We start from the raw sequence: 17,694 nt of genomic DNA, 5'->3' as shown, positions 1-17,694 counted from the left end.
CGTTATTCAGAAGGGCGTAGATGCCATAGCCGGATCTGTCAAATCCTGTACCAGGTTGCGTAACGGCACCTTATTACTGGAAACTGAGAATGCCTTTCAGGCACAAAAACTGCTTCGGGCCACCCTCCTGTACACGTTCCCTGTCCGGGTGGAGGCCCACCGAACTTTGAATTCGTCTCGTGGTGTGGTCTATACTGACTCCCTCGACGGATTGACTGACGAGGAGCTTCAATCATTCCTCGCTGAGCAGGGCGTGACGGCTGTCCATAGGGTCATGAAAAAGGTCAACAATGACCTTGTACCGACCCGGACAATTTTCTTGACCTTCGATAGTGTTAAGCTGCCATCGCGCATCAAGGCGGGCTACGAGGTTATTTCTGTTCGCCCCTATATCCCGACACCTACGCGCTGCTACCAGTGTCAGCGTTTCAATCACACTCGACAGTCTTGTTCCAATGCGGCTAAATGTGTCACCTGTGGCAGGGATGCCCATGAGGGTGACTGTCCACCTCCGTCTCCTCGTTGTGTGAACTGTCAGGGTGACCATGCAGCATCCTCCCGCGACTGTCCTGTCTATAAGGAAGAACGCTGTATCCAGGAAATTCGGGTCAAAGAGAAAGTGTCCACCTCGGCTGCTCGCAAGCTATTGGCTAGTAGGAAGCCCACGCTGCTCCCAGCGGGGAAATACAGTACTGTCCTCGCCTCTCCTCGGACTACCCGGGAGGTAGCAACCCAGACATGCGATCTGACCTTCAGCACCACGGTCGTCCGTTCGGCCAGTGCTAAGATCGCGCGGTCGACGTCTCCTCTTCCTCCCATCACCCCACAGACACGAGCACCTTCTTCAGCTTCTGCTAAAACGAAGACACCGAAGTCAGATGCACGGGCCTTCAAGAAGGAACCATCCCGTGCAGACTTCCTCCGTACCTCGACCTCACAGCCTTCGACCGGTACTTCCACTACACGTCCTTCCAAAAAGGCGCATAGGAAGCACAGTTCTCCTTCCCCGCCACGGCGCATTTCTTCTCTTGCGCCACCCAGCGGCTGCCGCCCCAGGCCGTCATCCGTTTCGCCTGGCCGCACCGCTGGTCGCCGTACATCTGGCCGTTCACTGGCGGAGGAAGCTCCCCCTCCCGGCCATCCTCCCGAGATGGCCGATGACCCTATAGACCCAATGGACGATGACTGTCCGCCTACTGATAGCGGCGGCAGTGCTCGCTCGAAGCCAGGCCCTAAGCGGCCTTCGAGGTGACCACTTCTCTCATCTTTCTTTTCTTACGATGGCACTTATTCACTGGAATATTCGCAGCATTCGCTCCAACCGAGAGGACTTGAAGTTGCTGCTCCGCTTGCACCGTCCGCTTGTCGTAGCCCTCCAGGAAACGAAGCTACGCCCATGCGATCAAATTGCCTTGGCACACTACACCTCTGTGCGTTTTGACCTACCCCCTGTGGTAGGTATCCCAGCTCATGGAGGGGTTATGTTGCTGGTCCGGGATGATATTTACTACGATCCCATCACGTTGCACACCGGCCTGCAGGCAGTTGCCATCCGCATTACTCTCCCCACTTTTACGTTTTCCTTTTGTACCGTTTACACTCCATCGTCATCTGCCGTTACCAGGGCAGACGTGATGCAACTTATTGCTCAGCTACCTGCACCATTTTTGTTAACTGGAGACTTCAATGCCCACCATCCCCTTTGGGGCTCTCCAGCATCCTGCCCGAGGGGCTCCTTGTTAGCAGACCTTTTCAACCAGCTCGATCTTGTCTGCCTCAATACTGGCGCCCCTACTTTTCTTTCGGACACATCTCACACCTATTCCCATTTAGACCTCTCTATATGTACTCCCCAACTTGCACGCCGGTTTGAGTGGTATGCACTTTCTGATACATATTCGAGCGACCATTTCCCGTGTGTTATCCATCTCCTGCAGCATACTCCCTCTCCGTGCTCCTCTCGTTGGACCATCTCCAAGGCAGACTGGGAGCTCTTCTCTTCCAGGGCTACCTTTCAGGATCAAACCTTCACAAGCTGCGATCGTCAGGTCGCACACCTCACGGAAGTCATTCTCGCTGCTGCTGAATATTCCATCCCTCACCCTACTTCTTCTCCACGTCGCGTACCGGTCCCCTGGTGGACCGCAGCATGTAGAGATGCTTTACGTGCTCGTCGACGTGCTTTACGCACCTTTAAGCGCCACCCTACAGTGGCGAATTGTATTAATTATAAACGATTACGTGCTCAGTGTCGTCGTATTATTAAAGAAAGCAAGAAAGCCAGCTGGGCTGCTTTCACAAGCACCTTCAACAGTTCTACCCCTTCTTCTGTTGTCTGGGGTAGCCTGCGCCGGCTATCTGGCACTAAGGTCCACTCCCCAGTTTCTGGCTTGAAGGTCGCGAATGACGTCCTTGTGGCCCCTGAGGCTGTCTCCAATGCCTTCGGCCGCTTTTTCGCCGAGGTTTCGAGCTCCGCTCATTACCACCCTGCCTTCCTCCCCCGCAAACAGGCAGAGGAGGCTAGGCCACCTGACTTCCGCTCCTCGAATTGTGAAAGTTATAATGCCCCATTCACCATGCGGGAACTCGAAACCGCACTTGGCCGATCACGGTCCTCCGCTCCAGGGCCTGATTCTATTCATATTCAGATGCTGAAGAACCTTTCTCCTGCGGGTAAAGGTTTTCTTCTTCGTACATACAATCGCATCTGGATTGAGGGACATGTTCCCGCATGCTGGCGCGAGTCTATTGTTGTCCCGATTCCTAAGCCGGGGAAGGACAAGCACTTGCCTTCCAGTTATCGACCTATCTCGCTTACCAGCTGTGTCTGTAAAGTGATGGAGCGAATGGTTAACTCTCGATTGGTTTGGCTGCTCGAGTCTCGACGCCTACTTACCAATGTACAATGTGGATTTCGAAGGCGCCGCTCTGCTGTTGACCATCTGGTTACCTTGTCGACCTTCATTATGAATAACTTCTTGCGGAAGCGCCCGACCGCGGCTGTGTTCTTTGATTTGGAGAAGGCTTACGACACCTGTTGGAGGGCGGGCATTCTCCGCACCATGCATACATGGGGCTTTCGCGGTCGCCTCCCTCTTTTTCTTCATTCCTTTTTAATGGATCGACAGTTTCGGGTACGTGTGGGTTCTGTCCTGTCCGACACCTTTCGCCAGGAGAATGGGGTGCCACAGGGCTCAGTTTTGAGCGTCGCTCTCTTCGCCATCGCGATCAATCCAATAATGGATTGCCTCCCAGCTGATGTATCAGGCTCCCTTTTCGTGGACGATTTTACCATCTATTGCAGCGCGCAGTGTGCACGTGTCCTGGAGCGCTGTCTTCAGCGTTCTCTTGACCGTCTTTACTCCTGGAGTGTCGCCAATGGCTTCCGTTTTTCTGCCGAGAAGACGGTCTGTATTAACTTCTGGCGCTACAAAGAGTTTCTCCCACCGTCCTTACGACTCGGTCCCGTTGCTCTCCCACTCGTGGAGACAATCAAATTTTTAGGCCTTACCTTTGACAGGAAACTTAGCTGGTCTCCACATGTGTCATATTTGGCCGCCCGTTGTACCCGTTCTTTAAATGTCCTCCGTGTTCTCAGTGGTATGTCGTGGGGAGCGGATCGAACCGTCCTACTTCGTCTATATCGGTCGATCGTCCGCTCCAAGCTGGATTATGGGAGCTTTGTATACTCCTCTGCACGGCCATCCATCTTACGCCGCCTCAACTCCATACAACATCGGGGTTTACGACTTGCGATCGGAGCATTTTATACCAGTCCCGTAGAGAGTCTTCATGCTGACGCTGGCGAATTGCCACTCACCTACCGGCGCGATATACTGCTTTGTCGGTATGCCTGTCGGCTACTGTCAATGCCCGACCATCCGTCTTATCGTTCCTTTTTTGACGACTCTCTTGACCTTCAATACGGGTTGTATGTCTCTGCCTTGCTACCCCCTGGAGTTCGCTTTCGTCGCCTCCTTCAACACCTTCATTTTTCACTCCCTGCAACCTTTCGAGTGGGCGAGAGCCGCACGCCACCTTGGCTCCAGGCTCAGGTCCGCGTTCACCTCGACCTCAGCTCGCTCCCAAAAGAGGTCACCCCCGGTTCGGTCTACCACTCCCGTTTTTTGGAACTTCGTTCGAAGTTCAACAACATGACTTTCATTTATACAGATGGCTCTAAGACCAATGACGGGGTCGGGTGTTCCTTTATTGTCGGGGCACAAAGTTTCCAATACCGGCTCCATGGCCATTGTTCGGTCTTCACAGCTGAGCTCTTTGCCCTCTACCAGGCTGTTCTTTACATCTGCCGCCACCGACATTCTGCTTATGTCATCTGCTCAGATTCCCTGAGCGCCATCCAGAGCCTCAGTGATCCGTACCCGGTTCACCCTTTCGTACACCGGATCCAACGCTCTCTTCAGCAGCTGGTGGACGTCGGTACGCCGGTTAGCTTTATGTGGGTTCCTGGTCATGTCGGTATCCCTGGGAACGAAGCTGCAGATGCCGCGGCCAAGGCTGCGGTCCTCCAGCTTCGGACAGCTTCTTGTTGTGTCCCTTCGTCCGATTTTAGCAGGGTCATTTGTCGGCGCGTTGTGTCGCTGTGGCATGCCGATTGGGCTGCACTTACCGACAACAAGCTTCGGGCCTTAAAACCTCTTCCCGTGGCTTGGACGTCCTCCTCACGCCCTTCTCGGCGGGAGGAGGTCGTTTTAGCAAGGTTAAGAATTGGACACTGCCGGTTCAGCCATCGCCATCTGCTGACGGCTGCGCCGGCGCCGTTCTGCCCATGTGGGCACTTGCTGACGGTTAGACACATTTTAATGTCCTGTCCTGATCTTAACACACTGCGCCTCGATCTTAACCTGCCTAATACTTTCGATGCCATTTTAGCGGATGACCCACGAGCAGCTGCTCGTGTTCTTTGTTTTATCAATTTGACACACCTCGCTAAGGACATTTGATGATGTTTTTTAATCCTATGCCTGTCAGTCTGTCTTTTATTGTGTTTTCCCTTTTAGTTGTTGTTGTCAACTTGTGCCTCGCGGTGCATTCTTAGAGTAGTCAGGGCGCTAATGACCATTGAAGTTGTGCGCCCGAAAACCACAAAAAAAAAAAAAAAAAAAAAAAAAGATAACAGTCACTTATTTTAATTATGATACAATGATCACATCTGAACCAAGGCTGAAGATGGACTGCTGAACTTTCTGAAACATCTAACCACCTCATGTTCAGTGATAAGGTCCTGATTCTTTTCCAAACTTTCCATTACATATCCTTTAATGTTGTCTATCCAGCTTTCAACCAGTTCTAAATTTTATTGCATGTTGAATCCCTCATCAACCAGTAATATTCCATTTGGCAGTGGATGGCTGTTCCATCACTGCTGTGGTGTGGAATGCAAATGTCATCTTGGCCCTCAGATTTCTATTTTCTGAAAATGAGCTCCTATTTGCTACTCTTCCCATACCACCAAAGTAGCTTTAATTGCTCTTACAAGCTCTGCATCATTCTAGTCACATCCTATACATTTTCATGAGTAATTTGATGCCATAAGGTTTATATTTGTGTGGCCCACCACTGCTAAGTGTCTCTTAAACACCAGCCCACCACTGCTCACTCCAGCCCGATTACTAGGTGAATTAATAGACATCTTAGTGCTGGCTGTAACATACAGATTTTTGCAATATTCCTTACAATGTCTGCATCTCAGAAATTAGATGGAAACTTAGTACAAGCACTTTCTTGGTTCCCTTCCACCCAAATAACTTCACATCACCTTCATCAGTCACTGTCTTTTACTTTTCACTTTTCCATTTCCCATCCCCTCATTTGTCGTATAATTTTTCCTCATATTCCCTTTGGTATTTTGTTTCATTGTTTTCCTGTTCTTCTTTAACTAGTTTCTCTTTTCTCAGTTACTGTAGATGCTTTTATTTGCAGTATATTCAGTATGTATCTCTGACGATCACTGCTCACTCTGCCAATCCCAAACTTTTTGTTATCGATCTTGTGGTGATCTTTGGTTAAGAGATTGGTTTGACACAGCTCTCCACACTAGTCTATCCTATTACATTATGGTTAAAATAGCCTTTTTTTAATTTTTCTCTCATCTTGTTCAGATTATCTGGGCTGCTGGGTGGTTTTCAGTTTCCATTTCAGAATGTGTTTCATCTTTTGCCAGTTAAAAGAGCCTCTGGTTCTGACCACTATGATCTGTATCACCAATTTGTCTGCTACTGCAAAGTAAATAGAAAAGTTTCAACAAGCATTATCAGTTACTTAAATTGGTACAATAACCATAACTTATGCAACTAACGTGCGATTTCCAATTTTTTTACTTACTTCTCCAAGTTCATTTCTTGTTTTATTTGTTATGGGTTGATCATGAAGGTAGAAACTCCTCAGATTCTTGCTAATTGTATGGGAACTTTCTGTATTTCGTTCATATAGAAAAGAAATTGGATAAATCTTTTCATAGTGCTCAGTCATTTCTTCAGCTGCAGAATCATTTGCAAGAACCTCTGAAATGTGGATTAAATGAACAGGGTAATGAAATATGCTTGGACAGTAATAAGGAAGTTATAGTTAAACGTAACTTAGAAAGATGTAAATCCAAGTATTCAACTGGTTTGACTTTTCTTTTTTAAGCACAGTATTTCAACACCTTCATCATATACTGCAAGTGGTCTTGGATGTACTCACTGAAATTTAGAAATACATTCATTATTATATCGAGAAAACATAAAAAATAACAAATTGTTGGAAGGAGATTAATAACTGATTACACTTAAGGCGTACATGTGAAACTCCCTTATAAAACATTTAGCAAAAGTGTGCATCATATACCTAATGAAAAGATATAGTACACTCATATGGTGGATGAAGAACCAATACCATTCTTAACATGTTAACTGACACGAGGCTGCTCTCAGTCACAGAAGAGAGTCACACCATGTACTAATCTGGTGGTGAAACATTCATCACTTTGCATGTGGCAGTCAGTGTGTTAAAAAAATCTGTCAAATACTTTGAAATTAAGTTTGCCAAGTATAGGTCACAGTTATTCTAAATGTTAATTAATTAGTTTTATTTTCCATGGATCATTTGCATGATAAATCATAATGATGTGGAATGAGTCATTTTACATTCCCTTCACAAATTAACAGATGTGAGTTAGTAATCCCTACCCACCATCTTTTACACATTACAAAAATAGAAATTGTTCTATTGAACAGGAGTAGTTGTCAAGGAGAAACTTTTTCAGTTTGTTTTCAAGTTTTGGTATGCTTTGCTGTCTGCCGGACATTTTATATCTCTGGGTAAGTTATCAAAAATTTTAGTTGCTACATTGTGTGACCATTTTCGTGCTAAAGTAAGGAAGGCTGAATAACATTTGCCAGTCAGAGAGAACTTCATACAGAGCACTGTACAACTAGAAATCAATCTATAAAAAAGGTACTGCGAAAGGTATTGTAAAATAATAAAATGTTTAATCATAAATAGACCTTTTTGGCAAAAAGCTTATTTGTTTGACAGTATTGTTGTTGTTGTGCCCATCTGTGATTCAACATCTCTGCTAAATGGTTAGTATTAATCTAACCTTTTCATAAAATTATTCATTAAGGACATAGAATTATTAGATGAATTTGTGAAGCAAAAACTCATACATATCATTGTGAATAGTGAAGCAAATAGTTGCACAAATTCAGAACACACTGATTGTGGTCTTGGTTCAAGTCACATGGTATTATGGAAACCACTGAAGTGCATGGCAGAGGGTACTTCTCATTGTACCATATAGTAGTTCCATTTGTGTATGGAGTGCGGGAAGTCTCTCAATTTACAGAAATTGGTCTAATTTTGTCTCCCCACTCCCTACAGGAGTCAAACACAGGAGGCCATAGTGCATTCCTTGATTCCTCACTTAATACTTGTTCTTGAAACTTTGTAAGTATCCTTTCACGGGATAGTTCACATCTGTCTTAAGGGCCTGCAGTTCTGGTTTTTCAACGCTTCTGTGACACTCGCCCATGGATCGAGGAAACCTGTATTCATCTGTGCAACCCTATCTGTGTACTTCCAGTGTATACTGTTAGTTGGTCCTGGCAGTGGTTCAAGTCCTCGCTCAGGCATGGGTGTGTGTGTTTGTCCTTAGGATAATTTAGGTTAAGTAGTGTGTAAGCTTAGGGACTGATGTCCTTAGCAGTTAAGTCCCATAAGATTTAACACATATTTTTTACTGTTAGTTCCGTTTGTTATCAGTCCCACACTCTGGAGCAACAGCTACGGTAAGTTGTGTGTATTTTGTATACCACTGCATGTCTTTTGCTTTCACATTATTTTTAATGTTTTATAGAAATTCTGTGAACTATGCACAGTGAAACCCCACTTTTACACTTTTCAAGGGACTTAAAGAAAATTGTGTAAAATGTGGGAAACAACATTTTAAGCTGTAAAAGTTACGTTTAGGGTACCCCCTTGCACTTTATGTATGATTATGTACATGTTGTTGTTGTGGTCTTCAGTCCTGAGACTGGTTTGATGCAGCTCTCCATGCTACTCTATCCTGTGCAAGCTGCTTCATCTCCCAGTACCTACTGCAACCTACATCCTTCTGAATCTGCTTAGTGTATTCATCTCTTGGTCTCCCTCTATGATTTTTACCCTCCACGCTGCCCTCCAATACTAAATTGGTGATCCCTTGATGCCTCAGAACATTTCCTACCAACTGATCCCTTCTTCTGGTCAAGTTGTGCCACAAACTTCTCTTCTCCCCAATCCTATTCAATACTTCCTCATTAGTTATGTGATCTACCCATCTAATCTTCAACATTCTTCTGTAGCACCACATTTCGAAAGCTTCTATTCTCTTCTTGTCCAAACTATTTATCGTACATGTTTCACTTCCATACATGGCTACACTCCATACAAATACTTTCAGAAATGACTTCCTGACACTTAAATCTATACTCGATGTTAACAAATTTCTCTTCTTCAGAAACGCTTTCCTTGCCATTGCCAGTCTACATTTTATATCCTCTCTACTTCGACCATCATCAGTTATTTTGCTCCCCAAGTAGCAAAACTCCTTTACTACTTTAAGTGTCTCATTTCCTAATCTAATTCCCTCAGCATCACCCGACTTAATTCGACTACATTCCATTATCCTTGTTTTGCTTTTGTTGATGTTCATCTTATATCCTCCTTTCAAGACACTGTCCATTCCATTCAACTGCTCTTCCAAGTCCTTTGCTGTCTCTGACAGAATTACAATGTCATCGGTGAACCTCAAAGTTTTTATTTCTTCTCCATGAATTTTAATACCTACTCCGAATTTTTCTTTTGTTTCCTTTACTGCTTGCTCAATATACAGATTGAACAACATCGGGGAGAGGCTACAACCCTGTCTTACTCCCTTCCCAACCACTGCTTCCCTTTCATGTCCCTCGACGCTTATAACTGCCATCTGGTTTCTGTACAAATTGTAAATAGCCTTTCGCTCCCTGTATTTTACCCCTGCCACCTTTAGAATTTGAAAGAGAGTATTCCAGTCAACATTGTCAAAAGCTTTCTCTAAGTCTACAAATGCTAGAAACGTAGGTTTGCCTTTCCTTAATCGATTATGTACATAATTGATTATGTACATAACAGGCATCAAAAGACTTGTCAGGGACTTGTTTATTATCTAATGAAAGTTTATTATCGAATAAAAACCGTTGATGTAACTGGAGCTGATAACTGTCTGGGAAGTAGGACGTTGACTCAATTTAATATGTCATAATCGACGTTTTTGAAAGCCTGCAGCCGTCATTCATTATTTAAGTAATGAAATACTGCACTAGTTACGTATTTTTTCAATGTTAGCACAACACTTTTCAAGAAATTTTCTCGTTGTCATGTGCAAATATGTAAATAGATATTTTGTACGGTGGTTGAATATGTGTTGTTCTGCGTCTCTTGCACTGTAGTCGTCTTTTTGAGGTTATTTATGTAGAAAACCACACACACACACACACACACACACACACACACGCATTATTTGTTTGTAACAACACAAAAAGTACATACGTAAATACTGCACTTGACAACGAGAATAAATCCTCGAAACACGTTTTGCTCAGCATGAATAAAATACGTAACTAGTGATGTGTTTAAATTAAAAACATTTGAGCAACGCAAACTGAATGACAGTGTCAACTGAATGACTGAAAGTAAAATCTAGAGGAACTGTGGTTTAAGGTCAAACATTGTTTTTCAGATGTGTGTGCAGGAGACCTTTTAATTCTACATCTATACTCCACAAACCACTGTGAAGTGAATAGCAGAGGCTAATTATTAGGGTTTCTTGCTGCTCCATTTGCTTATGGAGTGTGGGAAGAATGATTGTCTGAATGCCTCTGTGTGTGCAGTAATTATTCCAATCTTATCCTCAGAATACCTATGTGAACGATACGTAGAGGACTGTAGTATATTCCTTGAGTCATCATTTAAAGCCGGTTCTTGAAACATTGTTAATAGATTTTCTTGGAAGAGTTTACATCTGTCTTCAAGAGTCTTCCAGTTCAATTCCTTCATTATCTGTGTGACACTTTCCCACAGATCAAACAAATGTGTGACCATTTGTGCTGCACTTGTCTGTATAAGTTCAGTATCCCCTGTTACTCCTATTTGGTATGGGTCCCACACACTTTAGCAGTATTCTAGAACCAATCCCATAAGTGATTTGTAAACAACCTCATTCATAGACTAATTGCACTTCCCCAGTAATCTATCAATAAACCATAGTCTGCCACCTGCTTTACCCATGACTGAGCCTATGTGATCATTCCATTTAATATCCCTGCAAAATGTTACATTCAGGTATTAGTATGAGTTGGCTGATTCCAACTGTGACTAATTGATATTGAAGTCATAGGATACTACATATTTTTTCATTTGTTAGGTGCACAATTTGCCAATCTTTGCACTACTTTGAAACCTTATCAAGATGTGACTGAATATTTATGCAGCTTCTTTCAGGCAGTACTTCTTCACAAATAACTGCATAATCTGCAAAAAAATCTGAGGTTACTATGCATATTACCTGCAAGGTCATTAATATACAACATGAACAGAAAGGGCTCCGACACACTTCCCTGGCGAACACCTGAAGTTACTTTTCCATCTGAAAATGACCATCAATCCAAGATAATATGCTGCATCCCCCTTATCAAAAAGTCCTCAATCCAGTCACAAATTTCTCTTGACACCCCATGTGATTGTACTTTGGACAATAAGCATGGTGTACTGAGTCAAATGCTTTTCAGAAATCAACAAGGGCTTCATTTACGTGACTGCCTCAGTCCAAAGTTTTCAGTATGTCATGTGAGAAAAGTGAGAGTTGGGTGTCACATCATCAATGTTTCGAGAATCCGTTTGAGGTGTGCTGTGTGCTGAAGAGATGGATGGCTGTTGAGATGGAACAGTCACTGGTGGGAAACCTCTGGGGAACCTGCCGCACCTCGGTTGTATAAGGCTTACTAAGCCATGTGGGGCTCTGTCTGAGTGGACCCTTATTTCCCTAGCTGCTTGTGGGAACGAAATGGTTCCTCTGAAATTTTTTTTCCACCTCCCAGCAGGAAGGGTGGGCTGGTAGGCGGTACTATCATCCAGTGTAACAAGAGGGCTTGTGTAGCCAGTCCTCCTGACTCAGGCTTAACAGGACGCATGCTGCTAGTTAGAACGTGTTTTTAATTGTGAAGCAAAAAAGAGGGCAGGTTTGAGAAGGTTTCACCTTTGTATATTCAGAAAAGTTTAGAGGGCATTGCAGGTGCTCTGAAATTCGTCAAATGATTGTGTAATGGAACACTGTTGGTTTAAGTACCTTCGGGAATATGCCGTAGATAAGGAGTTCCACAACAACTTGAACTATAGCTAAGGTGTTGTAATCTGTAGAGATCTTGTTGACATTCCCAAGGAGGAATTGTATGATGAGTGGGCTCAGGAGGGGATCATTTACATGCAAAATATATTGAAAAGTGTGGATGGGTATCTCATAAAATCTGACTCCTTCATCCTTACCTTGAATAGCATGAAACCCCCAGAAAATATCAAGGCAGGGATTCTTCATCTGAGCATACAGCCATACGTCCCTAACCAAATGCTTTGGGCACAACACCTTATGATGCAAGAGTGAAACCATTTGTCGCAAATGTGGCAAGGCCACCTATGATGGCGTTTGCTGCTGCTCCCCTCCAAGATGTGTAAACTGCATTGGGGACACCCTTTCTGGAGTAGAGACTGCAGTGTCTTCTTTGAAGAACGGAAGATAAGGAGATTAAGATGTCGAAACGCATCCCATATCGTGAGGCCAAAAAGATCTATAAGGCCATGCAGCCTCCCACATTCACCACAACTTTTGCTTCTGCCCTTAAAAAGCATGTTTTGACAGCCAACGCTTCTGCACAAATGGAGGTTACTAGTGTCAGCACTAGTACTTGCGTTTGTCAGTGCACATGTCAAGCTGCAGTTGTTTCAGAGCCCATAGCCCTCCCGCAAACATCAGATAAAGTGACAGTTGCCACCACTGCGGATCTTCAGTATCTCCAAAGGTAGAGCCCGGTAAAAAATCTAGCACTGCCCATACAGCTGCTGCGATAGCTCCTCCCAAGCCCTCCCAGTCCAAAAAAGTAAATGGGAAGCTTCCATCATAGCCAAAAACAGGTGGTAAATTGTCAGATGCTGTCGATGTCATTCAACTTGATGGCTCTGCTGCTTCTGCTTCAGAGCCAGTAGATTGCAAAATATGCCCATGGCAACCATCTTGCCCCAGGGCTGAAACTCCTACCGTTGTGGGCTCCCCACTCCAGCGGAAAGGCAGACGAAAGTACAACCTCCATGATAGATGACTCCTGTACTACAGTGGAACCTGAATGGGTTCAGGACCTATGTGGAGGAACTGAAACTTCTGGCACAGTCACAACCCTGTATTTGTGTTTACAGGAAACACCTTTCAAAACTACTGATGATGCCCCTGTGCTACAGGGTTATACTCTCCACTGTAATGATGACCTGACTGGAGAATGAGCCACGGGAGGTGTTGCTTTGTTTGTCAATAACACACACCCCTCTTCTGCTCTTCCCTTAGTAACTGACCTACAAGAAGTAACCACTTCAGTTCATGAGAATCAGTACTTCCCTCCACAGGATGCAATAGACTCTGAGGCTTTCACAGGCCTTATTGAACAACTCTCCCACCCATTTCTTCTACTGAGTGATTTCAGTGCCCATAATGTTTTATGGGGCTCAAACTATACATGCCCCAGGGGTCGAGTCTTGGAGAACCTCATGTCATCTCGGGAGCTGTGCATCCTCAACGTCGGTAGTCCCATGCATTTCTCAGCTGCTACTGGGTCATCCTCAACTATTGCCTCAGCACAGTGGGAAGCAACTGCTGACCTTCATTCCACTCACCACATCCCACTGTGAATCCACCTACTGGATTGGGGATTGGTTGAACAGAAGCCACTGAAATGGGTGATCAGCAGGGTTACCTGGGCGCTGTTCAGCCAGTTGGCCATGTTTGAACACCATCCAGAAGTGGGAAGACCACATTACGCACATGATCCATCATGCCACTAACTTCTCCATACCACAGTCTTCAGGTCATCTGCTGAGGCAACCTGTACCTTGGAGGACAGATGAGTACCATTCAGCAATGTGGGTCAGGCGTGCTGCTCTTTGACGGTTTAAATGCCACCCGTCAGCGGACAACCTCACAGCCTTTCAAGTCGTGAGAGCCAAGGCTCAACACGTCATTAAGGAAAGTAAGAAAAGTTCATGGCAAGCATTTTGGACTCCATCAACTGTTCCATTTGTTCTACAAAAGTATGGGAAGCCAACTGGAGGATTTCCTGTAAACAGTCATTTACCAATAACAGCAGTGCCAAAACAGGGGTGTCTCCAAACAATTCCCAGAGACATCGCTCATAATTTTGCAGAAACTACAGCTGATGCAAGCCAGGATCCGACATTTCATTGCTGCTACCATGCCGCTGTAGAAAGGAGGAAGTTGGACTTCAGATCCAACAGTTCGGAGGCCTACAACTCTCTTTTCTCCATGTTGGTCCAGGAATCAGCGTTGCCTGAGAGTCACGACCAAATCTGGTAATGTATGCTTTGACACTTGCAGTGGCAGCAATGGAAATCCTCCTCAAATGTTTTAATCTTATATGGCAGACAGGCAGCTTTCCCAGCTTGTGGAGGGAGACAATTCTGATACAACTCAAACCAGAAAAGGACGGCACATCTCCAAGAAGTACAGTATCTCCTTAAAGAGTTGTGTAGGAAAGACCCTGGAGTGAATGATTAACCATAATTTGGTCTGATTGTTAGAGACCAGGCAACTCCTTTGCTGCTCTCAGTGTGGATTCCAGATATTTTGGTCCATTGTCAACAACCTGACCCTCCTAGAGGCAGATATTCAGCAGGCTTTCCTATGTAAACATCATAGTATCGGTGTGTTCTTCGATAACATTCTGACATTTTATCTGAGTACCATTATGTAACTTTTTACAGACAGATCAAAACCGGGGGACTCTGTTGGTTGCTCTGTTGTTTTTCAGGATCATGTCCTCAATGTCCAATTGCCTCAAGACTTTACTGACTTTGATGCAGAACTATATGTGATCTTGCAGGCACTGGAGCAGATGAGATGTTTTTCCTGTGCTAAATTTTTTGTAGTTTCTGATTTTCCAAGTGCCCTTCACTCTCTGAAACATCTGTACCCAGCAGATAATGTAGCCCAGACTATCCAGGATGCCCTCCTCCTTCAACTACAGTGACTGGGGAAGGAGGTGTTTTTGTGTTTTTCTGCTGGCTACCAGGACACATGGGAATTGCGGGGAATGAAAGGGCAGATCTATCAGCCAAGGAGGCACGTGATGATCCTCAGATATTTCAATGTGCCATCCACGTGCATGGTATAACCTCACTGTTGATTCCATAGTCTTGCTTCAATGAGAGGATGAGTGGCTGGAAGTGACAGACAATAAACTCTGTGTAGTAAAGCCCACAACGCGGCCATGGTGTACTTCCTTTCAGCCGCATAGACAGGACGAGGTTCTGCTCACTTGTCTTCGCATAGGCCACTGCCCTCTGACACAAGCCTTCTTGCTCCAGCAAGAGAACCCTCCACTATATGGCACTTGTGGTGTACAGATCACTGTGCGCAACATTTTACTGGACTGTGTTTTATTTTCCGACCATCGGGCTGCAGCTGATTTGCTGATGGATTTGCCCTTTATTTCAGATAACATTCAAACGAATATGAGTACAGTTTTAAAGTTTTGTGAACTGTCCAATGTTTTTTCCAAGATTTTAGGGAGTTGGTTTTAATGTGTTAACAGGGTGACTGGCTCACCCACATTTTACATGAGTGGTCAGCCAGTGGAATTCTCCTGTGCCTTCCTTTTAGCTCCTTTGTCATTTTACTTGTGTTTTAGTCTCCTGTAAAGCATCTTTTATTCTTTCCCTTTGTCTTAGTGAATATGATCACATTTTAGTAATTTATTCCACATTCATTTCTTTTAAAGTGTGTAAGGGTGCTGATAACCTCACAGTTGAGCACCCTGTGCACCAAAAACACACACACACACACACTTTTTTTCAAAAAATGGGAGTGGTTTTTTGTTTGCGGGATCTTCTATAGATTACAGTTACAAGAGGGGCTAACTCAGCCACAAATCCAGTATAGAAACTGATAGGGATTCCATTGGGCCTTGGAGCTTTGTTCAGTTTTCACGATTTCAGCTGTTTATCAACACCACTGACACTGATACTTATTTCACTCCTCTTTTCAGTGGTATGAGGATTAAATTGTGGCAGTTCTCCTGAGTTTTCCTTTGTAAAGGAACATTTGAAAACGAAGTTAAGCATTTCAGCTTACGCTTTGCTACCCTACATTTCAGTTCCTGTCTCATTCTCTAGGGGTTGGAAACCAACTTTGGTGGCACTAACAGCAACTAATTAATAAAATGTGTTTTTATTGTCAAAAAATCTTTGCAAGTTTGTAAAAAATCCGTGTTGGATTCTCCTTACAATTAATTAATAAGGAATTTCATTATTGAGACCAGTCTTATCTTCAACTACACATAATCCATTATGGAAGCCCAAATTATAGAGCCAGCAAACCACTTTGTGGAATTCTATCATAAACAATCCCCTCAAATACTTATGAAATAGATAGGCAAGCATAAGAAGGGCTGATGATAGTCCCAATTTTTGTTGACTGGTGTCATTACAAAGTAGTTACTTCTGTCAGTCACTGTACTATCCTTTCTGGTTGGTTACAAGAAGGATACAGTTCACAACTTATTTACCCTGCATCCAGTTTTGATACAATATTTGAACCTCTATCATACTCATGTATTTTTATAACCCCTCTATCTATTTTTAACTTCATTCACAGTGGTGTGCTTGAGTACCTTCCCTGGGTTCGGTCCTAGCTGATTTACAACTTCTATATGTAGCTCTGATTCCATAACTGCAATAATCCTACTCCTATTTAACAAATGAGGTGACACCCTTATGATTTCCAGTGAACAGCATGACATTCCTATTTGTTTTGGTAGTCTTCTTTATTTTAGTGAATAGTGATCCTAGAACTGAATCTTGATTCCAGTCTCCCTGTGAACAGTGCCGCTGAGGTGGGGGCTGTTCGCTACCAACAAATCACTTCTCTTTATGCCTGAAGCAATTTAGAGTGCTTATACAGTGACCCAGCACTTCTACATACAATCTGGACTCTGATACTGCTTGTGACTCTTCACATACACAAATCCCAGTGCAGTAAATGGTCCAGTTGTTATTAGTACTTGAACTATGGATCTTCGTAAGTACAACTTGGAATCTGGATCACAATGACAAGGAACCCCTTAAGCGCGAGGTTGCAAAAGGCCAATTATGTTTACGGTATTTGACACCCCACATATTGTCTACCATGCAGCCACGATATTGGTTTGTAATGACAACAGGTGGCGGGATTGGAGGTATCCAATAGTGAGCACAGCATGAGGCTATGGAGCATAGTCGAACTGCTTAGTCAACGAGTCCCTCGCAACAGTGCTAATGGTATTGATACAAATCAGAGCAATGGCTATGATAAATAAAGCAAACATTGCATTTTATCTACAACAACAGTTGCTGATGTTGACATTTCATCTGAAAGGAATCCACAGTGTGAGAAAGAAGTGGCAGGTAAAATATTAATGTTTCTGCTAGATGAGTCTGTGGAATGTGTGGTGTCATATATTCGCGATTGTGTGGACAATGTACATGAGGAGTACAAAGATGTCGATATGTGCTTAGCAAGTGAAAGTGATACTGAAACAGCTGTCAGGCCATGTAGTTCATCATCCTTATTGGACATAGCTACAAATTCTGTCTCTGAAGTGAAAAGTAGTAAAGGATAATCTTTCTCCTTGGAGCAGATACTAAACATAATTATGTACACTCTTTGACATAAAACTTGACCGGCGGCCGGCCGCTTCAGAGGCTAAGTCCGCGCCGATCGCGACATGGGACAAAAAAACTGGCCAACTCGCTAATTTTCTAAGTCCGGTTATCTGCACAATCTGGCAACACTGTAGACCGCGGCACTTCCTGGAGGAAAACTTGTCCCATGATAGAGACACTCCAGGCTGATTACGCCTG

At 44.1% G+C, this 17,694-nt stretch overlaps 1 protein-coding gene across 1 annotated transcript in view; it reads right to left on the bottom strand.

Moving 5' to 3' along the window:
- The window catches only part of LOC124595549 (juvenile hormone esterase-like), a 124,907-nt gene that overhangs the window by 5,428 nt on the left and 101,785 nt on the right, over positions 1–17,694 (bottom strand). The window contains exon 7 of the mRNA XM_047134329.1: positions 6,346–6,524. Coding sequence (XP_046990285.1) covers positions 6,346–6,524 — 179 coding nt within the window. The remainder of the gene's footprint in view (positions 1–6,345; positions 6,525–17,694) is intronic.

Source organism: Schistocerca americana, chromosome 2 (genome assembly GCF_021461395.2).
Source record: "Schistocerca americana isolate TAMUIC-IGC-003095 chromosome 2, iqSchAmer2.1, whole genome shotgun sequence".
Lineage (NCBI taxonomy): Eukaryota > Metazoa > Arthropoda > Insecta > Orthoptera > Acrididae > Schistocerca > Schistocerca americana.
This window is presented reverse-complemented; position numbering and strand designations above follow the sequence as displayed.